Source organism: Haliotis rubra, unplaced genomic scaffold (genome assembly GCF_003918875.1).
Source record: "Haliotis rubra isolate DU_JTF1 unplaced genomic scaffold, ASM391887v1 Scf24, whole genome shotgun sequence".
NCBI classification, from domain to species: Eukaryota; Metazoa; Mollusca; class Gastropoda; order Lepetellida; family Haliotidae; genus Haliotis; species Haliotis rubra.
The window spans coordinates 3,422,602-3,438,924 of NW_025766447.1; the positions used below are offsets into that span (position 1 = coordinate 3,422,602).

The 16,323-nt window shown below is 43.8% G+C and overlaps 1 protein-coding gene across 1 annotated transcript in view; it reads left to right on the forward strand.

Moving 5' to 3' along the window:
• The window catches only part of LOC124278563, a 24,108-nt gene extending 7,973 nt beyond the window's left edge, over window positions 1–16,135 (forward strand). The window contains exons 8-16 of the mRNA XM_046714290.1: window positions 136–305; window positions 2,130–2,241; window positions 2,972–3,173; window positions 3,898–3,991; window positions 10,985–11,223; window positions 11,751–12,036; window positions 12,386–12,618; window positions 13,048–13,138; window positions 14,706–16,135. Of these exons, the coding sequence (XP_046570246.1) occupies window positions 136–305; window positions 2,130–2,241; window positions 2,972–3,173; window positions 3,898–3,991; window positions 10,985–11,223; window positions 11,751–12,036; window positions 12,386–12,618; window positions 13,048–13,138; window positions 14,706–14,882 (1,604 nt within the window). The 3' untranslated portion in view covers window positions 14,883–16,135. The remainder of the gene's footprint in view (window positions 1–135; window positions 306–2,129; window positions 2,242–2,971; window positions 3,174–3,897; window positions 3,992–10,984; window positions 11,224–11,750; window positions 12,037–12,385; window positions 12,619–13,047; window positions 13,139–14,705) is intronic.
• Window positions 16,136–16,323: the final 188 nt, after the last annotated feature.

The window sequence follows — 16,323 nt, forward strand, 5'->3', positions numbered from 1 at the left end:
GTTAACAGGGAAACCACTATTGACATAACCAAACACTGAATGACGAGAATTATCTAGATTCAGTAAAGTGCAGATTGGCAAGTTATTTAGAATTGCAAGAAATGTATATTAATGATTACAAAACAATATTTTTAGGTGAAATGGCCACAGTTATTATCACCGTCCCATCAATAGACAAGATAAAAGGCATAGACCAAGTTGTTCTGACAGACAGTGCCGGGAAACCGCTAGAGTCGTCTTCCTTGACTCAAGGTCGAGGACGGGCAGCATCCATGTTCAAGGGTAGCTTCATCCTTCCCAAAAAGGTAATTAGCTGGAACAGTCAACATTTGGCCTCGTGCATGTTTGATTAAAGGGTGAACAATCACTGTGGTGCCCCACATCACCTAAGAATCCCACCTATTTAACGTATTTACATAACAGTAAACAGTTTAAATCACCATGCATGACCGTTGTCATGGCTTTACAATGTTTTCAATGTGGCACCAATATCCACTAGACGCCAAAAGAAACGTTACCCTCCTACCTTTATGAATTACTGAAAAACTATGAAAGATATGTTAGAAGGTTTTAGTTTACAACAAAACTTAACAACAAAACTTTATGCAAATCACGAAAACAAATTCTCAAATGCATTCATATTTAGGTGAAATGCATCTTTTTCAGAAGAGTGAAATTGTCCTATATTCGTCAAGGCCGAAATAAACTAATAATAGTGATATTTTGATGCCCAAAAGAAAGGTTGAAATAAAATTCTGCTTTGGGACAATGATAAACCATTTAAAGTCACCATTTTTCAACTACTATAACAAGAACAACTGTTGTAGAGTGTGTAAATTGTAAACTAATCATTCCTATGATTTCAGTCTTTTAAAATATTTGCATGATTTGCATTAGTGAAAACAAGTAAAACGTGTCTCTGATATTGTGAAAAAATGTTTAGGAACATCTAACATTATCTTTGTTAATATTTTTGCCTGCAAAGTAACACTTTTCCATTTTCTGTTTACACATAGCAGTATCAATCGCCAAAACGCAGCAATATTCAAGCAGTATTTACATCCATTTTACATGTGGAATTATTCTATTGGGTATAAAGAGAGCCTAGAATACATGATCTGATACACAAGTACGAGAAATATGCCACTATTAACAGGGAGAAAAACAACCATTGGGATGGTGCAGATGGGGTCGACATACAATGCTGTTGCCAGCGCCATCGGATGCCACCGTTATAAGAATTATTTAGGGCTTCGGACAGACTGGGGTCACCGTACACAGACCAAACAGTGGCCGTCCACGCATCAAACGCCAGCTGAAGATAGGTTCCTCCGTCATTAAGGAAGGAGGGTAACGTTTCTTTTGGCGTTTAGTGTAGGTTGGTATCAGTGAGAGAGATCCAAATGGTTATAACGGGACATTGGTTTGAAACAACAAAGTGTGTGGTATAAATATACCCTATCAAGGCAAGTATAATAGGGAGGAAGAACAGTAAAGAGCCTACAAGGGTAGTTTGGTTACAATGAGTACTTCTCACCTATAGTTGCTCATGCAATAGACCACAAGACCTGCCCCGCCCTGTAACGAATACTACATGTGGTGTCTCCTTAGGCAATATACTGTGCTCGAAATATGACCCTGCTGACCAGCATCCAAAAGGTACCAATTGTGATGCGATGGCAATGTCCATTATCCTTCTATTGCTTAAGACAACTTGTGATGTACTCTTCTCGGGAAGATGAGAACTAAATTCGCGTGCACACTGACCCACTGATTGAAATAATGACGCAACTTTCAGCATACTTTACGGTCTGGATCTGGCGCAATATATATATACGCATTATCAACATCTCCAAGATTCGGCTATTCAAAGGCCACCGAGAAACGACAGGAGCATTACTAAATATGGCATCAAACAGCATTCACTCACACATTCACCAACCCGCCTGTGCCCATTTCGTCAAATCAGTGTGACTCTTCTTTGAGCGGCATATTTAGAAGTTGGTGAATCAGATAAGGACAAACTTTATGGATGAACAACTTCTTTATTCGGGAGATGCGACGTTTCATACAGGTTCTTGTATCGTTGTCAAGCAAGTATGACTCTATGACTCTATGTATCATTGCAGGCGTTCCAGGTAAGCATCACCGGCGCTGATATCCTGCACTTCCCCCTCCAGAGACTGGACCCCACCAGGATAACTCCTATTGCAATCAAGCTGGACATTGGGACCTTAGCAGGTAGGTTTCATACAGGGCCTGTAGGCCACTGAGCGCCATCACATGATAAATGTCATACAATTCTTCACGAACAAGTTAACGACAAGTGATTTGATTTTATAAACTCTGAAGCATACGTTTCTTTACTTGAATTTGTTCATGGGTTTTAACATTTACAAACTTTCTCATAAATTACTGGACCCAGTTAAAAGAATCAGACGGGATTGAATTGTAGCGTTGTCTGTGGCGTCATCCAACTCCCCCAACAGCGTTATGGGAACTACAGTATATCCTTCCTCAGTACTACTTCCACCTATGTCGTGTGTATGTCACAATAACTTTGCCCTTTGAATACATGTTCAGAATCATGACTTTCTTTCAGGTTTGTCATATCAAATACCGAACATTTAACGCGTGTGCATGTATGCCGTAAATTCTTGGATTGGTGCCGAGTCTATTTCGGAAGGTTCCGAGATCTGCTTCCAATGGTTTGTCTGTATAGATTTTTAACATTTCGTCAAATCTTCCACGGGTTTATGCGAAGATAGTTTGCCCAGGAGTTTTGGGGTAAAGTCTTAGATATCGGACAAACATTATAGGCGATCTATGAAAGAAACAACTTTGTTGATGTATTTTAACAGCCATTCATCATGTACTGTTTAAATATACTGCAGCTCACCAGTGGCCACTAATGAACACATTAATATTGCTGACCATTGCTGACCACAAGGCTGACTTTGTTAACCAACAGGTTCCCTATATGTTGACTCCACTCTCAACATTCCCTACACCGTGGCGAACAGAGGCGACAGCAAGACCGCCATCAAGGTGAACATTAAAGACGACCTTGGGTTCGCTGTCAACCCCACCGAGAAAACATTCAACCTTGACGGCGGAGCCAATGCCACGGGGACGTTCACCATCCACGCAGGCCATACAGATGGGGTCACCACGTAGGTTAACAACTCACGTGCCAGAGTGATCTATGATATGGAGTCATAAGCTTGTTTAACTCCGCGTTCTGTAATGTACTAATTCTATCTGGACCAGACAATCAAGTGACTGACTTCCGAACATCGATCTATGTAATTAACATTTATAAAACTTCAGCCAGTTCTGCCACCCTATCCCGTTAGTGGCCTATTACGATAAGAATGGGCTGATGAAGATCAATTCTAAATCGGATCTTCTCAGGCGCAATCACTATATGTACCTCAACTGTCATGATTATGGCTTGTTAAACATATTTCGTGTTTGAGAGGGGCAGTGGGGTAGCCTAGTGGTTAAAGCATTCGCTCGTCACGCCGAAGACCCGGGTTCGATTCCCCACATGGGCACAGTGTGTGAAGCCCATTTGTGGTGTCCCCCGCCGTGGTATTGCTGGAATATTGCTAAGAGTGGCGTAAAACCATACTCATACTCGTGATTGAGAATGTTATTCTATTTAGGAGATAACCATGCTGAATTCTAAATTCAGAGGTACGAGCACTGATTAGATACTTATATATTTCATCCCTGAATAATTGTAAATATCATAAGTCAGTTTGACCTTATATAAGGCACATCATGTTGAGTAGGGGAACGATCTTAAGCGAGATTCTGGTCTTGCTTTTATTTTAAAGTGGTTCTCTAGTGATGAGGTTAAGAGTAAAGATCATGTTCTTTGAATCTGTTCAGAACGGTTACGGTGTCGGCTGAACCTGATGGCGTGTCAGGACACAGTCCACAGTATGACACTCGCAGGATCACAGTGGAGAAACACGTAACCAAGGTGAGCACGACATAGGGGTGTGTGTATGTGCGTGTGCATGCGTGAGCGCGCTGATGTGTGTGTGTGTGTAGGTGTGGGTGTGCAGATTGGATGTGTGTGTGTGCAGATTGTATGTGTGTGTGGGTGGTGGTGGTGGTGTGCACATTGGATGTGTGTGTGTGTGTGCAGATTGGACGTGTGTGTGTGTGCAGATTGGATGTGTGTGTGTGGGGTGGGTGGGTGTGCAGATTGGATGTGTGGGTGGGTGTGCAGATTGGATGGCACCGAGGCCAGCTACGACATCGACAACATCTCGTGGAATTCGACATGGTCACGAGCACGGAACTGGCCCGGCAGATTCGCACCCAGTACTCGGGAAAGCTGTCCATCCTATACGATCGCGTGCTGCGGCACCGGACGATCGTCAAGGACAAGAGCGACACGTTGTGGAACATCAACCTGAACGTGCCGGCTCGATTGATGAAAGGCATCTTGACCATTCCCGTGGTGGAATACGAGCCGTTTCAAAGAAACAGCGAACTCACTTGGAATCACGAGATCACGAAAGTGGAAGTGACCGTCGAAGGCGTGCCCAACCAGCTGTTCAGCCAAGGCATGCGAGCTTACCAGCAGTGGGACGAGATAAGAAAACTACCGGCCACCAAGCGTCACTCGCCTGAAGTCAACGACATCGTCAAAGAACTGGGTTTGCCCTACGAGACGCTCAGTAGGTACCTGGATAAGCATTACGCGCTATGGCTGGACATGCGATCCAAGGACGACGACAGACTACACGTCACATCGACAACGGCAGTGAGGGGATCACCATCCAAATCACCAAGAAGGCGCAAACCCCGGCCGGCAAGTTACATTTATATTTGTACGTGATTATGGACGCGCAACTCAATATAGACAATGGAAGATTCATGCAAGCCATTTATTGATTTACCTCGAGATCCCCACTGCGCCATCGTGTGCGGTCACATGGGATGCGGCAAGACGGCATTCATGCTGGACACGCTGGAAGGTTACTATCGTGACGTGTTCGACCACATCGTCATTCTCTGCCCCACTTAGGGGTGAACAAGACGTACACGGAGAGACCGTGGGTGATAACGGACCTGGACGTGCACAAAATCGATCTGGGAATTCGTCTGCAGGACTGGTTGCGCGCTTACCACGACAAGCTGAAAGGGGAATCGACGCTGTTCATCCTGGACGACTGCAGCGCGAACAAGGAGATGGTTAGAAAACGAGATGCGCTGTCGTACCTGGCCTTCTCGGGTCGACACATGAAACACAGCGTTTGGATTCTGATGCAGAAATTCAACTCGGTGCTGAAAGATTACTGGAACAGACGCGATGGGTTGGCCTGTTTAACTACAAGGACAGGGATTCATTCAAGGACTGCTTGCGAGAAAACGACGTGATCCCGACCAAACAAGAATGAGAACGAGCGAAGAAACAGCTTGCCGAAATGAAACACGCCAAACTCCTGTTGAAAACCGACCAACCAGTTGCGTATAAATTGACTGCGGGGATCATCACGGCAAAGCATTGTCAATTTAAAGAAGAAAAAAATAATAATTATAATAATATACAACATGGATGCGCAACAGGAGGAGGAAACCCCGACGGAGGAGCAACGACGACACCGATACAACTAGTCACCACAACCAAGAATCCTAAAAATGTCGCCGCTGGTAGAAAAGGTGGTTTAGCCAAGCACCACAAAAATAATACCCATTACACTCCGTGGATTGTTGCCCCCGTGGCAACAAGATTAAGCGTTGTCGTCGTTATGCTGCTATATAATAACAAGCAACAACCACCACCACCGCAACAGCAGACGACGCAGTTAGAAATAAATCCGCATGTTATGTTATAATTTTTGTTAAAGAAAAAAAATAAAAAAAATTTATATACGCACACGATGTCGTCCGAAGGAAAAACATTTGTCAATGATGCATATCACGCTGCCGTGGTCGACGGACTAACCATAGGTTACGCTCGCTTAACGCAAATGGTTCTCAAACAGCTGACGATCAAACTCGATTTCAACGTGCAGGACATGGGCATGCTCGTCATGGACGTAGGGATGGCGATGGCCACCAAGGACATTCTCGTGAAACAAGGAATTATACCGGAAATATTTTGAAGTAATATTAAAATAACACATAATGTAAAAAAGAATGGCTACGATCGCCATGATGGTCGGTGGTGCATTAGTCAATGCCCTGGCATTTTCAGGCAGCAATTATCTCTTCTCCAAATTACGAACGTCGAACGCGGCCGAAATGGAATCGGAACGTAAACGCACAAGCCGAGTACACCCCAAAAATGCGTGCAGAGAATACATTTCATCAACGACCAACTCACGTGCGAAAACCACGCCGTTCAAACGTTCAAGAACGTTTTGCTCACCGGCAAACGACTCGAACCTCTCGGCATCGAACCCCCCCTCTCGCAGTTTTACACGCCTTCCCCGGAACAGAAAGACCGGGAACTGATTTTCGTGGCGCTGGGTCTAGCGGCAACCGTGTTAATCGCCAAACAATTAGACTAAAATATATTTATGTGTATATACTTAAAGATGGGAAGGCGTGCACCTTTTAACTGCAAGTACGTGCTGCTAGGAAAAACCGAAACCTGCGGCAGGAAATGCATCACCGGATATTGTGGCATGCACATAATGTCCATACGAAAGGGTTTCTTGAATTACTCGTGCGAAGTATGCGGCAAAGGGGTGAAATGCCATTATCTTCGTTGCAAAGCCCACGTCGTGGACGTGGTACGAGGCCATCTCATCTACTTGACGAAAAGAGACTATCTCAACGAACGCAACCGACTTCTCAGAATAAAAATCTAACGTGCATGCCGAAAATCGCTTTTTCTTAAAAGTCGATTGAAAGTTTAACTATCCAACGTATTGACGTGGTTGCTAACATTTAACAGTGAGACATACTTCGCACACCAACAAACTACTAGAGATTTTGACTCGCAGCCGAACATAGCGATGAAAATCCTATTAGAGATTTGACTTCACATGTGAAAAACCTTATTAGAGATTTGATTTTGCATCTGACTATAGCGAACAACCTATTAGAGATTTGACTTCGCATCTGAATATAATTATTTTTCATTTAGAAAAAAGTTTTCACGCATTGATATAGCAACGATGATTACCGTTTGAGAACTGAAAAGGATTACCTAAAACCCGGAGTGATTGGTATTACTCCCGTTTGAGGAAATGTCAGCAGTTGCGATTGCTCGGCATCGTCGACGAACCTCCTCAATCCATGGTGAAACAGCTCAAACTCCAAGTGAAGGAGCGTGAGCTCAGAGGTTATTCGCGCATGAGGAAAGCCGAGCTCATCGAACTGCTCGAAGAACACAATCCTGTCGAACTACGTTCAAAGGAGGAACGTACCTAGACTTGTCAACGTACTACAAGAATAAACAAGCCATGGTCAACGTCAAAAACAAAGGGGATGACTGCATGAGGGTTGAGATCAGATCCGCAAAGTTTCCAGCCAAAGCACATTCAGACAGACTTTCGAGCTATCTCAAAGACGATGGGATCAACTGGGACGGCATAGACGAACCCACCACCATCTCCCAGGCCACCAAAATCGAAAAAACCAGAACGACGACAGAGCCATCAGTATCTTCCGACACGAAGGGAATAAAACGATCGGGCACAGGATCAGCTCCCTCACAAACGAACACCGCAAGACGATCAATATATTCATGTTCCAGCAAGGCGACAAGTATCACTACACGTGGATAAAATATTTCATCAGACTGTTGTACGATCAATCGAAGCATAAGGAAAAGAAACACTTCTGCGAAAGGTGCCTGCATGGCTTCACGTGAGCCGACCTGCTGGAAACCCACCGTCACCATCATTCCCATGCACATGACCCAAAACGACTGGCGAACTCATAAGAAAGCTAAGAATTGCCATATGTGTGACGAACCCCTGAACGGGGATGTCGTGAGAAATCACTGCCACATCATCGGTAAGTACAGAGGTGCCGCTCACAACGCATGCAACTTGAAGCTCAAAATCGATACCAAAACCATCAAAATCCCCGTCGTGTTTCTTCGAGGTTAAGATTCTCACCTGATCCTGCAGGCCATCGCGAAGATCGACGGCAACATAACGTGCATCCCCAACAACATGGAAAAATACATCTCATTCTCGTTAGACGGTCTGAGATTTATCGATAGCGTTCAGTTCCTGCTGTTGTCTCTAGACAGTCTGGTGAACGCCAACGACCCGGACGACTTCGACATCACCAATCAATACACCGACGGCGAGACTCGACTGCTGCTGCTGAGGAAGGGAACCTACCCCTATGAGTACTTGGACGATTTGTCCAAGTTCGATGAGACGCGATTACCTCCCATCGACCGCTTTTACAGCAACTTGACTGACGTGGCCATCACCTCGGACGGTAACGCGCACACGATTAACGTGTGGGACAAACTGGGCTGCAAGAATTCGGGCGATTACCATGACTTGGACTTGAAAACGGACGTGCTGCTGCTGGCCGACGAGTTCGAGATATTCAGATATACGTGCTCGAAACAGTACGGTCTGGACCCCACGTGGTATTTCTCATCTCCCAGTCTCTCTTGGGATGCCTTGTTGAAAAAGACCGGCGTGGAGCTGAAACTACTGATGGATTACGACATGCACCTGTTCGTGGAAAAAGGCTTACGAGATGGGATTTCCATGGCCTCCAAACGATACGCCAAAGCCAACAACAAGTACGTTCCCGGTCACGACCCTGGCAAACCGACCAAACACATACTCTGTCTCAACGCCAAGAACCTGTATGGCTGGGCCATGAGTCAGTATCTCCCCACCGGGGGATTCGAATGGGTCTCCTCACCCGAGATGATTGACGTGAATAGCATCGCGCAAGATTCGAACAAAGGCTACGTGCTCAAAGTGGACTTGGACTATCCCGCAGAACTACACGAATCACACAACAGCTATCCGCTAGCTCCCGAACGATTGATGGTGAACCTGAACTGGATGTCCGAATATCAAGGAAACTTGCTGGGAAACAACAAGCTGGCTAACGTCAAACTTGATGAAAAAGTCAAAATACGTCGTTCACTGTCGCAGTCTGCAGCTGTACTTGTCGCTGGGAATGAAACTCACGAAAATACTAAGTGCGCTCCAGTTCGATCAAAGTCCATGGATGGAACCTTACATTCGGTTGAACACGAATCTGCGAAAACAAGCCACAAGCGACTTCGAAAAAAACTTGTACAAGCTCATGAACAACTCGCCGACTGAACAACATGAACGACACCAGCGACTACCCTAAAGATCACCCTATGTACAGCCAAGTCAACAAAAAATTGCTCGGCAAGATGACGGACGAACACGCGGGCACGCCGATCGCCGAGTACGTCGGCTTAAGACCCAAGATGTATTCCATCAAAAAAGCCGACGACAATGAAATCTGAAAGGCGTGAAAAAACGTGGTGAAAAAACACATCAAGCACTCCAGATTCAAGGAAGCCCTGTTCAAGAATAAAACGTTCAAACACCAAATGAACATGCTGAGAAGCGACGGACACCGGATATACGGACTGAGAATCAACAAGACATCGCTGTCTCCCATGGACACGAAATGATGGATCACCATCGACGGTTCCACCACTTACGCGTACGGGCACAAGCGCGTATTATTGAAAGCTTACGCACACATGCGTACATATATCATGGAGAAAATTTATTACACGCCCGCGCGGGTACTGGAAAGTTGTGGATGCCATCCCAAAACTCGCCAAAGTCGCTCGAGTCTCTGAAGAGAAAGCCAAAGCCTGGCTTAAAAAAACAAGCCATCTGGCAAGTCTACCTGCCGGCGCCTCGATACATCCCGAGAAGAAAATTTGACATTTCAACGCCGAATCGCGTCCACCAAGCTGACCTCCTGTTTCTCCCTCATGACAGGTCGAGGTGCAAAACCTACAAGTACGCCCTGACCGTCGACGACGTCGCCAGTCGCTACAAGGAAGCCAAACCGTTGACGACCAAAGATTCGAATGAAGTCGCCAAAGCCTTTGAACGCATATACAAACGCAGTCGCTTGACCTGGCCTGCCGTATTGCAAGTCGATCTCGGACGCGAGTTCATGGGAGCCATGTCGCAGCTGCTGGCCAAGCAAGACGTCCAGGTGAGACGAGGTATAGCGGAGCTCACCGAAGCCAAGCCATCGTTGAGAGATTCAATCGCACCCTAGCGCGCCTGTTCTCGCACCAATACTCGCAGGATTTAATCGATCCCGGAAACAGAAACACGGAATGGGTTGTACACTTGCCACGAGTGGTGGCGCCACCGATCCCATATGGTCCATGAAAACGTACGACATCGACCTGGTCGACATCAAAGACGGCGAACCGAACTTGTACTACTTGAAAGACAGGCCACCGAGAGCATTCGTCCGAGAGGAGTTGATGATCGTACCTCACGACACAGTCCCTTACAGATCACCCACTGTGTGATGATAGTTTCTCGTCATGATTTTTTATCAATCTTGCATGCCTATTTTTCTGCTTAATGTAGCCAGCCAGCCACCCGTACAGCAAGCCAGAGCGCTCGGAGAAGCAACTACCCCCGAGGCGACCCGAACCTTTTCCCGGACCGACCCCATGCTCACTTAAAAGTCAATATTTCAGAAACTATTCTACCAATTTTCGTGAAATTTTGCATGCACCTCAGTAGTAGTATACACAATGGGGCTACGGCATTAGGTACCCCTCAAGGGCTCAATTTGTAAATTGGACCTGGTCCCGTAGCCCCATTGTGTATACTACTGGAGAGTCTGTTTTGGAAGTGCCTAAATGTGGATGTGGAGATGCCATTCTGTACGCGTATGGTTAAAAGATGTGGATAAAGATTAGGATGAGAATGTGGACAGGGATGTGTTGACAAGACAGAATTTCTGTCTATTGTAAACTCAATTTTGCTCAATAATTGAACTGTTCCAGAAAGTGGACAACACGACCCCTGAGTGTAACGTCACCTCCATGACCGGAAGTTGCAGTGTGGCTCAGATGGATCCATGTAGTTGTCACATGCACACGTGGTCGGGGACGGCGGTGTTCGGGGATGTGGGTTTCGGGCTGTTCCAGATATCGTCCACCGTGGGGACGTCGGGCAGCTTCACGTACGACAACTTCACCGCGGGACATACCATTGACAAAGGGGTCAAGACGGCCAGAATAGGGTACGTATTGTCAAACAAACTAGACATATAACAGACTTTGTTTTCAGATCAGTGCCAAGCAAAATTATTGTAATGAGCGCAGTAACAACAGCATATCTATAGAAAGTCGCTATACCATACACTCAACGCTTTTCATGCTGGAACACATATTCCATCGTCGGGAAAAGGAATGCGAGACCAAAATGTTCAAAGTACACCTTTAACCCGTATCAAATGCCTCAACATTGAATAGCCATTGTTTCATTCATAGTACCATAAAATGCGGGTGTATATTTTCTTTTGCTCGTCAGTATAGATCGCATTGAAAGATTCGTTTTGTGGAATCTAAATATAAACAAAATATGAAGATGAATCGTTTCACTGAATGCATGAATATATAATAGTCCATAATTTAAACATGGCATCATATTGTGTCGGGTTGCATGGAACGTCCGTTGAACTGTTACGTAATTCTAACTTCAATTCTTGAAACTTCTGAATGGGATCGTCAGATATACCCTGTGATTAATTGAATTAGCCTTTACCAGGAGCGACTGCTGCCACCCGGTGTCTTACATCAACGTGGTCGACATGGCCAGCAACACTGTTCAGTGCACGTTTGATTTGGCTCCTGGTCTCACCAAACCCATGTACGACTGTACGACTAATACTGCAACTACAACAACAACAACAACAACAACAACAACAAACAACTACAACAACAACAACAACTACAACAACACCAACACCAACTCTACCACCAAAAGTACTTCTACTGCGATGACCTCAACATCCCTAAAGGCCTCTACCCTGGCGTCCGTAGTCACACACACGGTAAAGTCGCCTCCCGAATACTGCACTACACTGCACAGTGGAACATTTATCCCGCTAGTCTAACCCGTACTAATTTAAAAATAAAACTCTCCATAATCTTCAGGAAATATATACTAAAGTCCATTGTACAATTATGACTAGTATCATAAGCATGTGTTCATGAATCACTGTCAAATAGTGCTGACACGGGTGTTCGCGATGAAGTCAACGTATCCCGCCCCTTAGGAAGGAATGAAAAAAACCCGTCGTGTTTATTGCGCATATATAGCGATGCGCGTGTGTGCGTGCTTGCGCGTGTGCGTGTGAGTGTATTTTTCTGTTGGTTTTATTGTGCCGGTATTATTCCCAGGACCACACCCCTCCAGTGTGTAACGTCACCTCCACACACGGCCGGTGTAGTCAGTCCCAGACATCGTCCGACGACTGTGACCAGCACGTGTGGTTTGGAACAGTTCAATTCGGAGATGAGGGGTCAGGTCTGTATCTGGTCAAGTCCACTGCTGGTGATTCCAGCGTCCTCAACTACGACAAGTTCGCCGAAGGAGACACCATTAGTTCTGGTTTGAAGACCGCAACTATGACGTTAGTTTGTTTTCCTTTCTTTGAACGTTCCATGTGACAAATGTCATAGATGACATAACACTTACTAACTAAAGATTTGAAATCGGATTTCTCAAAAATATTACAAACTTTATCTAAATATTATTGGTTGAAAACAGTCCTCGATTGCCCATGAAGTCAATCACTGGGTTGTCGGATCCAGTCATTTAGTTGAACTGTCGGTTAGTGAGGCGCTAAACAACAAGAAAACTAAACCTGCGAGAGTTGAGAACAGTGACTATCGTGGAATCCTTCTGCTATCGCCTGGCTGCCCTAGTGTAACATCGTACACCAACCACTACTGGTATATTTAGTCCAGGTTACATCAGCGTGCACAGTGTCGTGACGCAGCTGTTATACTGCTGACAACGACGTGCAACATGACTCACTGCCGTCTCCTCTCTCCCCCAGGTCCACATGCTGCACCCCCCTGACGTATATTGTCGTCATTGACGTCGCTCGCAATGAAGGACAGTGCAAGTTTGACGTTTCAGACACACAGGTATGCTTGTTTATGTACCAATATAAATACACGTTCGAAATACCTCCACTCATTTATGTAATGAGTGCAGAGGTAGTATTTTCTTAAATATTCATTTCTTCACCGATCTTGTTCAAATTTGAAATATAGGTTAATCATAACATATAAAACAATATACGATTGCAAAAGTCTAGATTTTTATTTTTGAAAATTATTGTCCAAACAGTGATTCGAACCCATGTCTTACTGACGCCGAACCATTGTGTTTCTACGCGCCAATGTAACACCCTCCATCCGAATAGTAAAACATCTCATTCTTATACGTACATGTTACGGAAGTTGACAGTTAGTTACCTGTAACATATGCTACAGTTTATTACACTTTCCCAATGAAGTACGTATTGTAGTATTTTGGGGCTGAGGCACCTAATCGCAAGGGTGCGAAGTCAGCGATCTAACTAACTCAGACAATGGAGAGGTACACAAAGTACGTGATATACCGGTTTGTCAGTCTTCAATGTTTGGGTGTCACAGTCAGTTATTTACCTGCCAAAAGAGAAGAAATGGTTCATATTGAGTATTTGACCATCTACGAATTATTATCTTCCTCTTTTCAATTACATAAAACTAAGTCGTGCCAGGAATAACATTTAATCGGGAACAAGTATTATATCTCGTGTATGTGATGTTAACAACAGACAGAGCACCACGATCACGGAAACATGCCTCTGTTATGCAGTACGCTTCTTTGAACATGAATGTAATTCGGAAAACTGGGATTATCTTGAACCAGCAAATCATACCAGTGACGATAGGGTTCATTCAAGTAATTGTCTTCAGACAAAAGGTCAAACGTGTCTAAACAGTTACAAAGTTCATTTCAAGTACGTCATATGTGATTACATTCTCGACGCCTATTCTGTTTCCAAGGTGCGAGCTGAAGGTGATACAATGCAGTCCCTATTACCATAAGCGAATAGTCAGAATTCATTTTAACAGACAGTGTTGCCTGACATCCTTGAACTGTTATCAATCAAACTTGTCATCTGTGTCATCTTGTAACAGACAGTATTATCCGAGGTCTTACCACGGGCACGGCTGTTTAGCTGCTTAACTCGCTGAAATTCGTTGTCCAGAGTTGCCTCCCTTAGGTACGCCAGAGACCTTTGATTATGGGTTCGATTCCTGAGTCGCGGCGATTACGTTTCTAGGTTTATTAGTACCATAGCCATGCCCATGAGTTTCACTGAAGTGGTAAACGTTTAAGGTGTGACGTAACTTGGGTTGTTTACATACAGTCTTTGAATAACGGATCCCCTGCTGGCTTGTTTTCAGTTACCCGAAAAACAAAGCAACTTAGCCCGCCACTAATGCTGACTGCTGATTTATGACTATCCGTGAGATGAAGAAAATAATATATTCTATGCAAAATCACACCTGAAATAAAGACAATAACATCTTTTCTTAACTGATGATTGTATATATAATGTATATGTACTCGAGGTAATGCATGTGTACGTTTTCTTAGACACATCCAACATATTTGAAGGGTGGCATCATTTCACCCCATCACTTATATGCCCAACAGGAATCTGAGGCAGAGGACACGCTATCCACAGGAGCGATTGCTGGGATCTCCGTCGGGGTCGTCGCGGCGGTGGTGGGGATAGTTTTTGTGGCAGTCCTCATCACCAAATACGGGACGTGTTCATCGGTCAGCCCATCCACTAATACTGGCAGGTTCAGAACCACAGCTTGGGACTAGATACTTGGACAACATGTGTGTGTTCATAGGAGGACATTGGGTTCCATACCGGTGATATTTACAGTGTATTCCACGGACATGATTAAATGGCAGTGTTGTATTACGTGTTATCAACCATTGAATGGATTCACGAGGAAATACTATACAAAAGTAAGTACACATCTGGTGTTTTGAGACTATTAAAAAAACGTAAATATTTTGCTAGCAATGTTCCAAATGGGTACGCTATCTATGGTGTTATTGCAACACGTACACAATGTTTGTGACTTGTGAGTCGCAATCAAAACACTTTTCTACATATTACGCTGTTTTTAGGAAAACATTTTAAAGCATCAGGTGTGTACTTTCTTTTGTCCGTCAGTTTATTTTCTGTTTTCCGTGTTAAATCATATACAACTCTAAAGAGGATAAAGATCGCCCGATTCATTCATATTAGTAGTTGATATGTCTTTAGTAAGGTATTTGCAGATGGAACCGTTTCGTTTTCATACATACACTACTTAAAAGAGGAATAGGACCATCCATTTCTTTCACATTACAATAGTTTCTTTATCACCCAGAGTGTGATTTTAGGTGCAGTCTTAACGTTTTCAAGAGATAAAATCGTAATAATGATATGTTAAATCACTAGCAGTTTACGGTTAGAAATTACTCATAACATGAATATTGCAGAGTTGTTTCAACGAGTTTGGATATTCCTAAAGCTACAACGTGGTCGACAAAGAATAATAATATTCAGATATTGAATCGTGAAATATCAGGCAAATACTTTTAAGACGTCGATAGATAAAAGTACATGTGAATGAAACAACCTGTAATTAGGTGACTTTAGAAGTATTCACACATATGTGATATATATGAAATCTGTTATAAGTTTGCTGCACCGATTACTCAATATATTCATTATTACTTCTTTGAGTGTCATTTTAGAAGTTGGAAGTCAGATAGAACAAGTATATATGATGACAACTTCCTTAATTCTAGAGCACGATGTTTAGTGAAACGTTGTGCTCTAGAATTAAAGAAGTTCTCATCCATATATACTTGATCTATCTTCATTATTATTGAAACCAATCATTAGGCCAAAGATTACTTCATCTTCCTAATTATGACGTGCTTACTACAACTGTCCTGAATTGTTGTCCAGCACGGAATATATCTACAGCCAATGTACATAAGTGGATGTATATTTATTGAGTCTACTGTGATAACTGCAACTTCGGTTGTTTGATCTGCTCAACTACCTTTGTGATGTGTATTTCTTTGTATCTTTCAAATTTCATAACTTTGTTAGACACAGTCACGTTCTCTTTCAAGAATTGTTTGTCCTTTGTTTATCAGGTTTCTTGTTCGAAATAAAATGTACACCCGTTAAAGTTTATTTTTTCTAATGTAAAGCTTTGGTTAGAAGATTTATCAATGTGCACTGCTGACCTGCTGT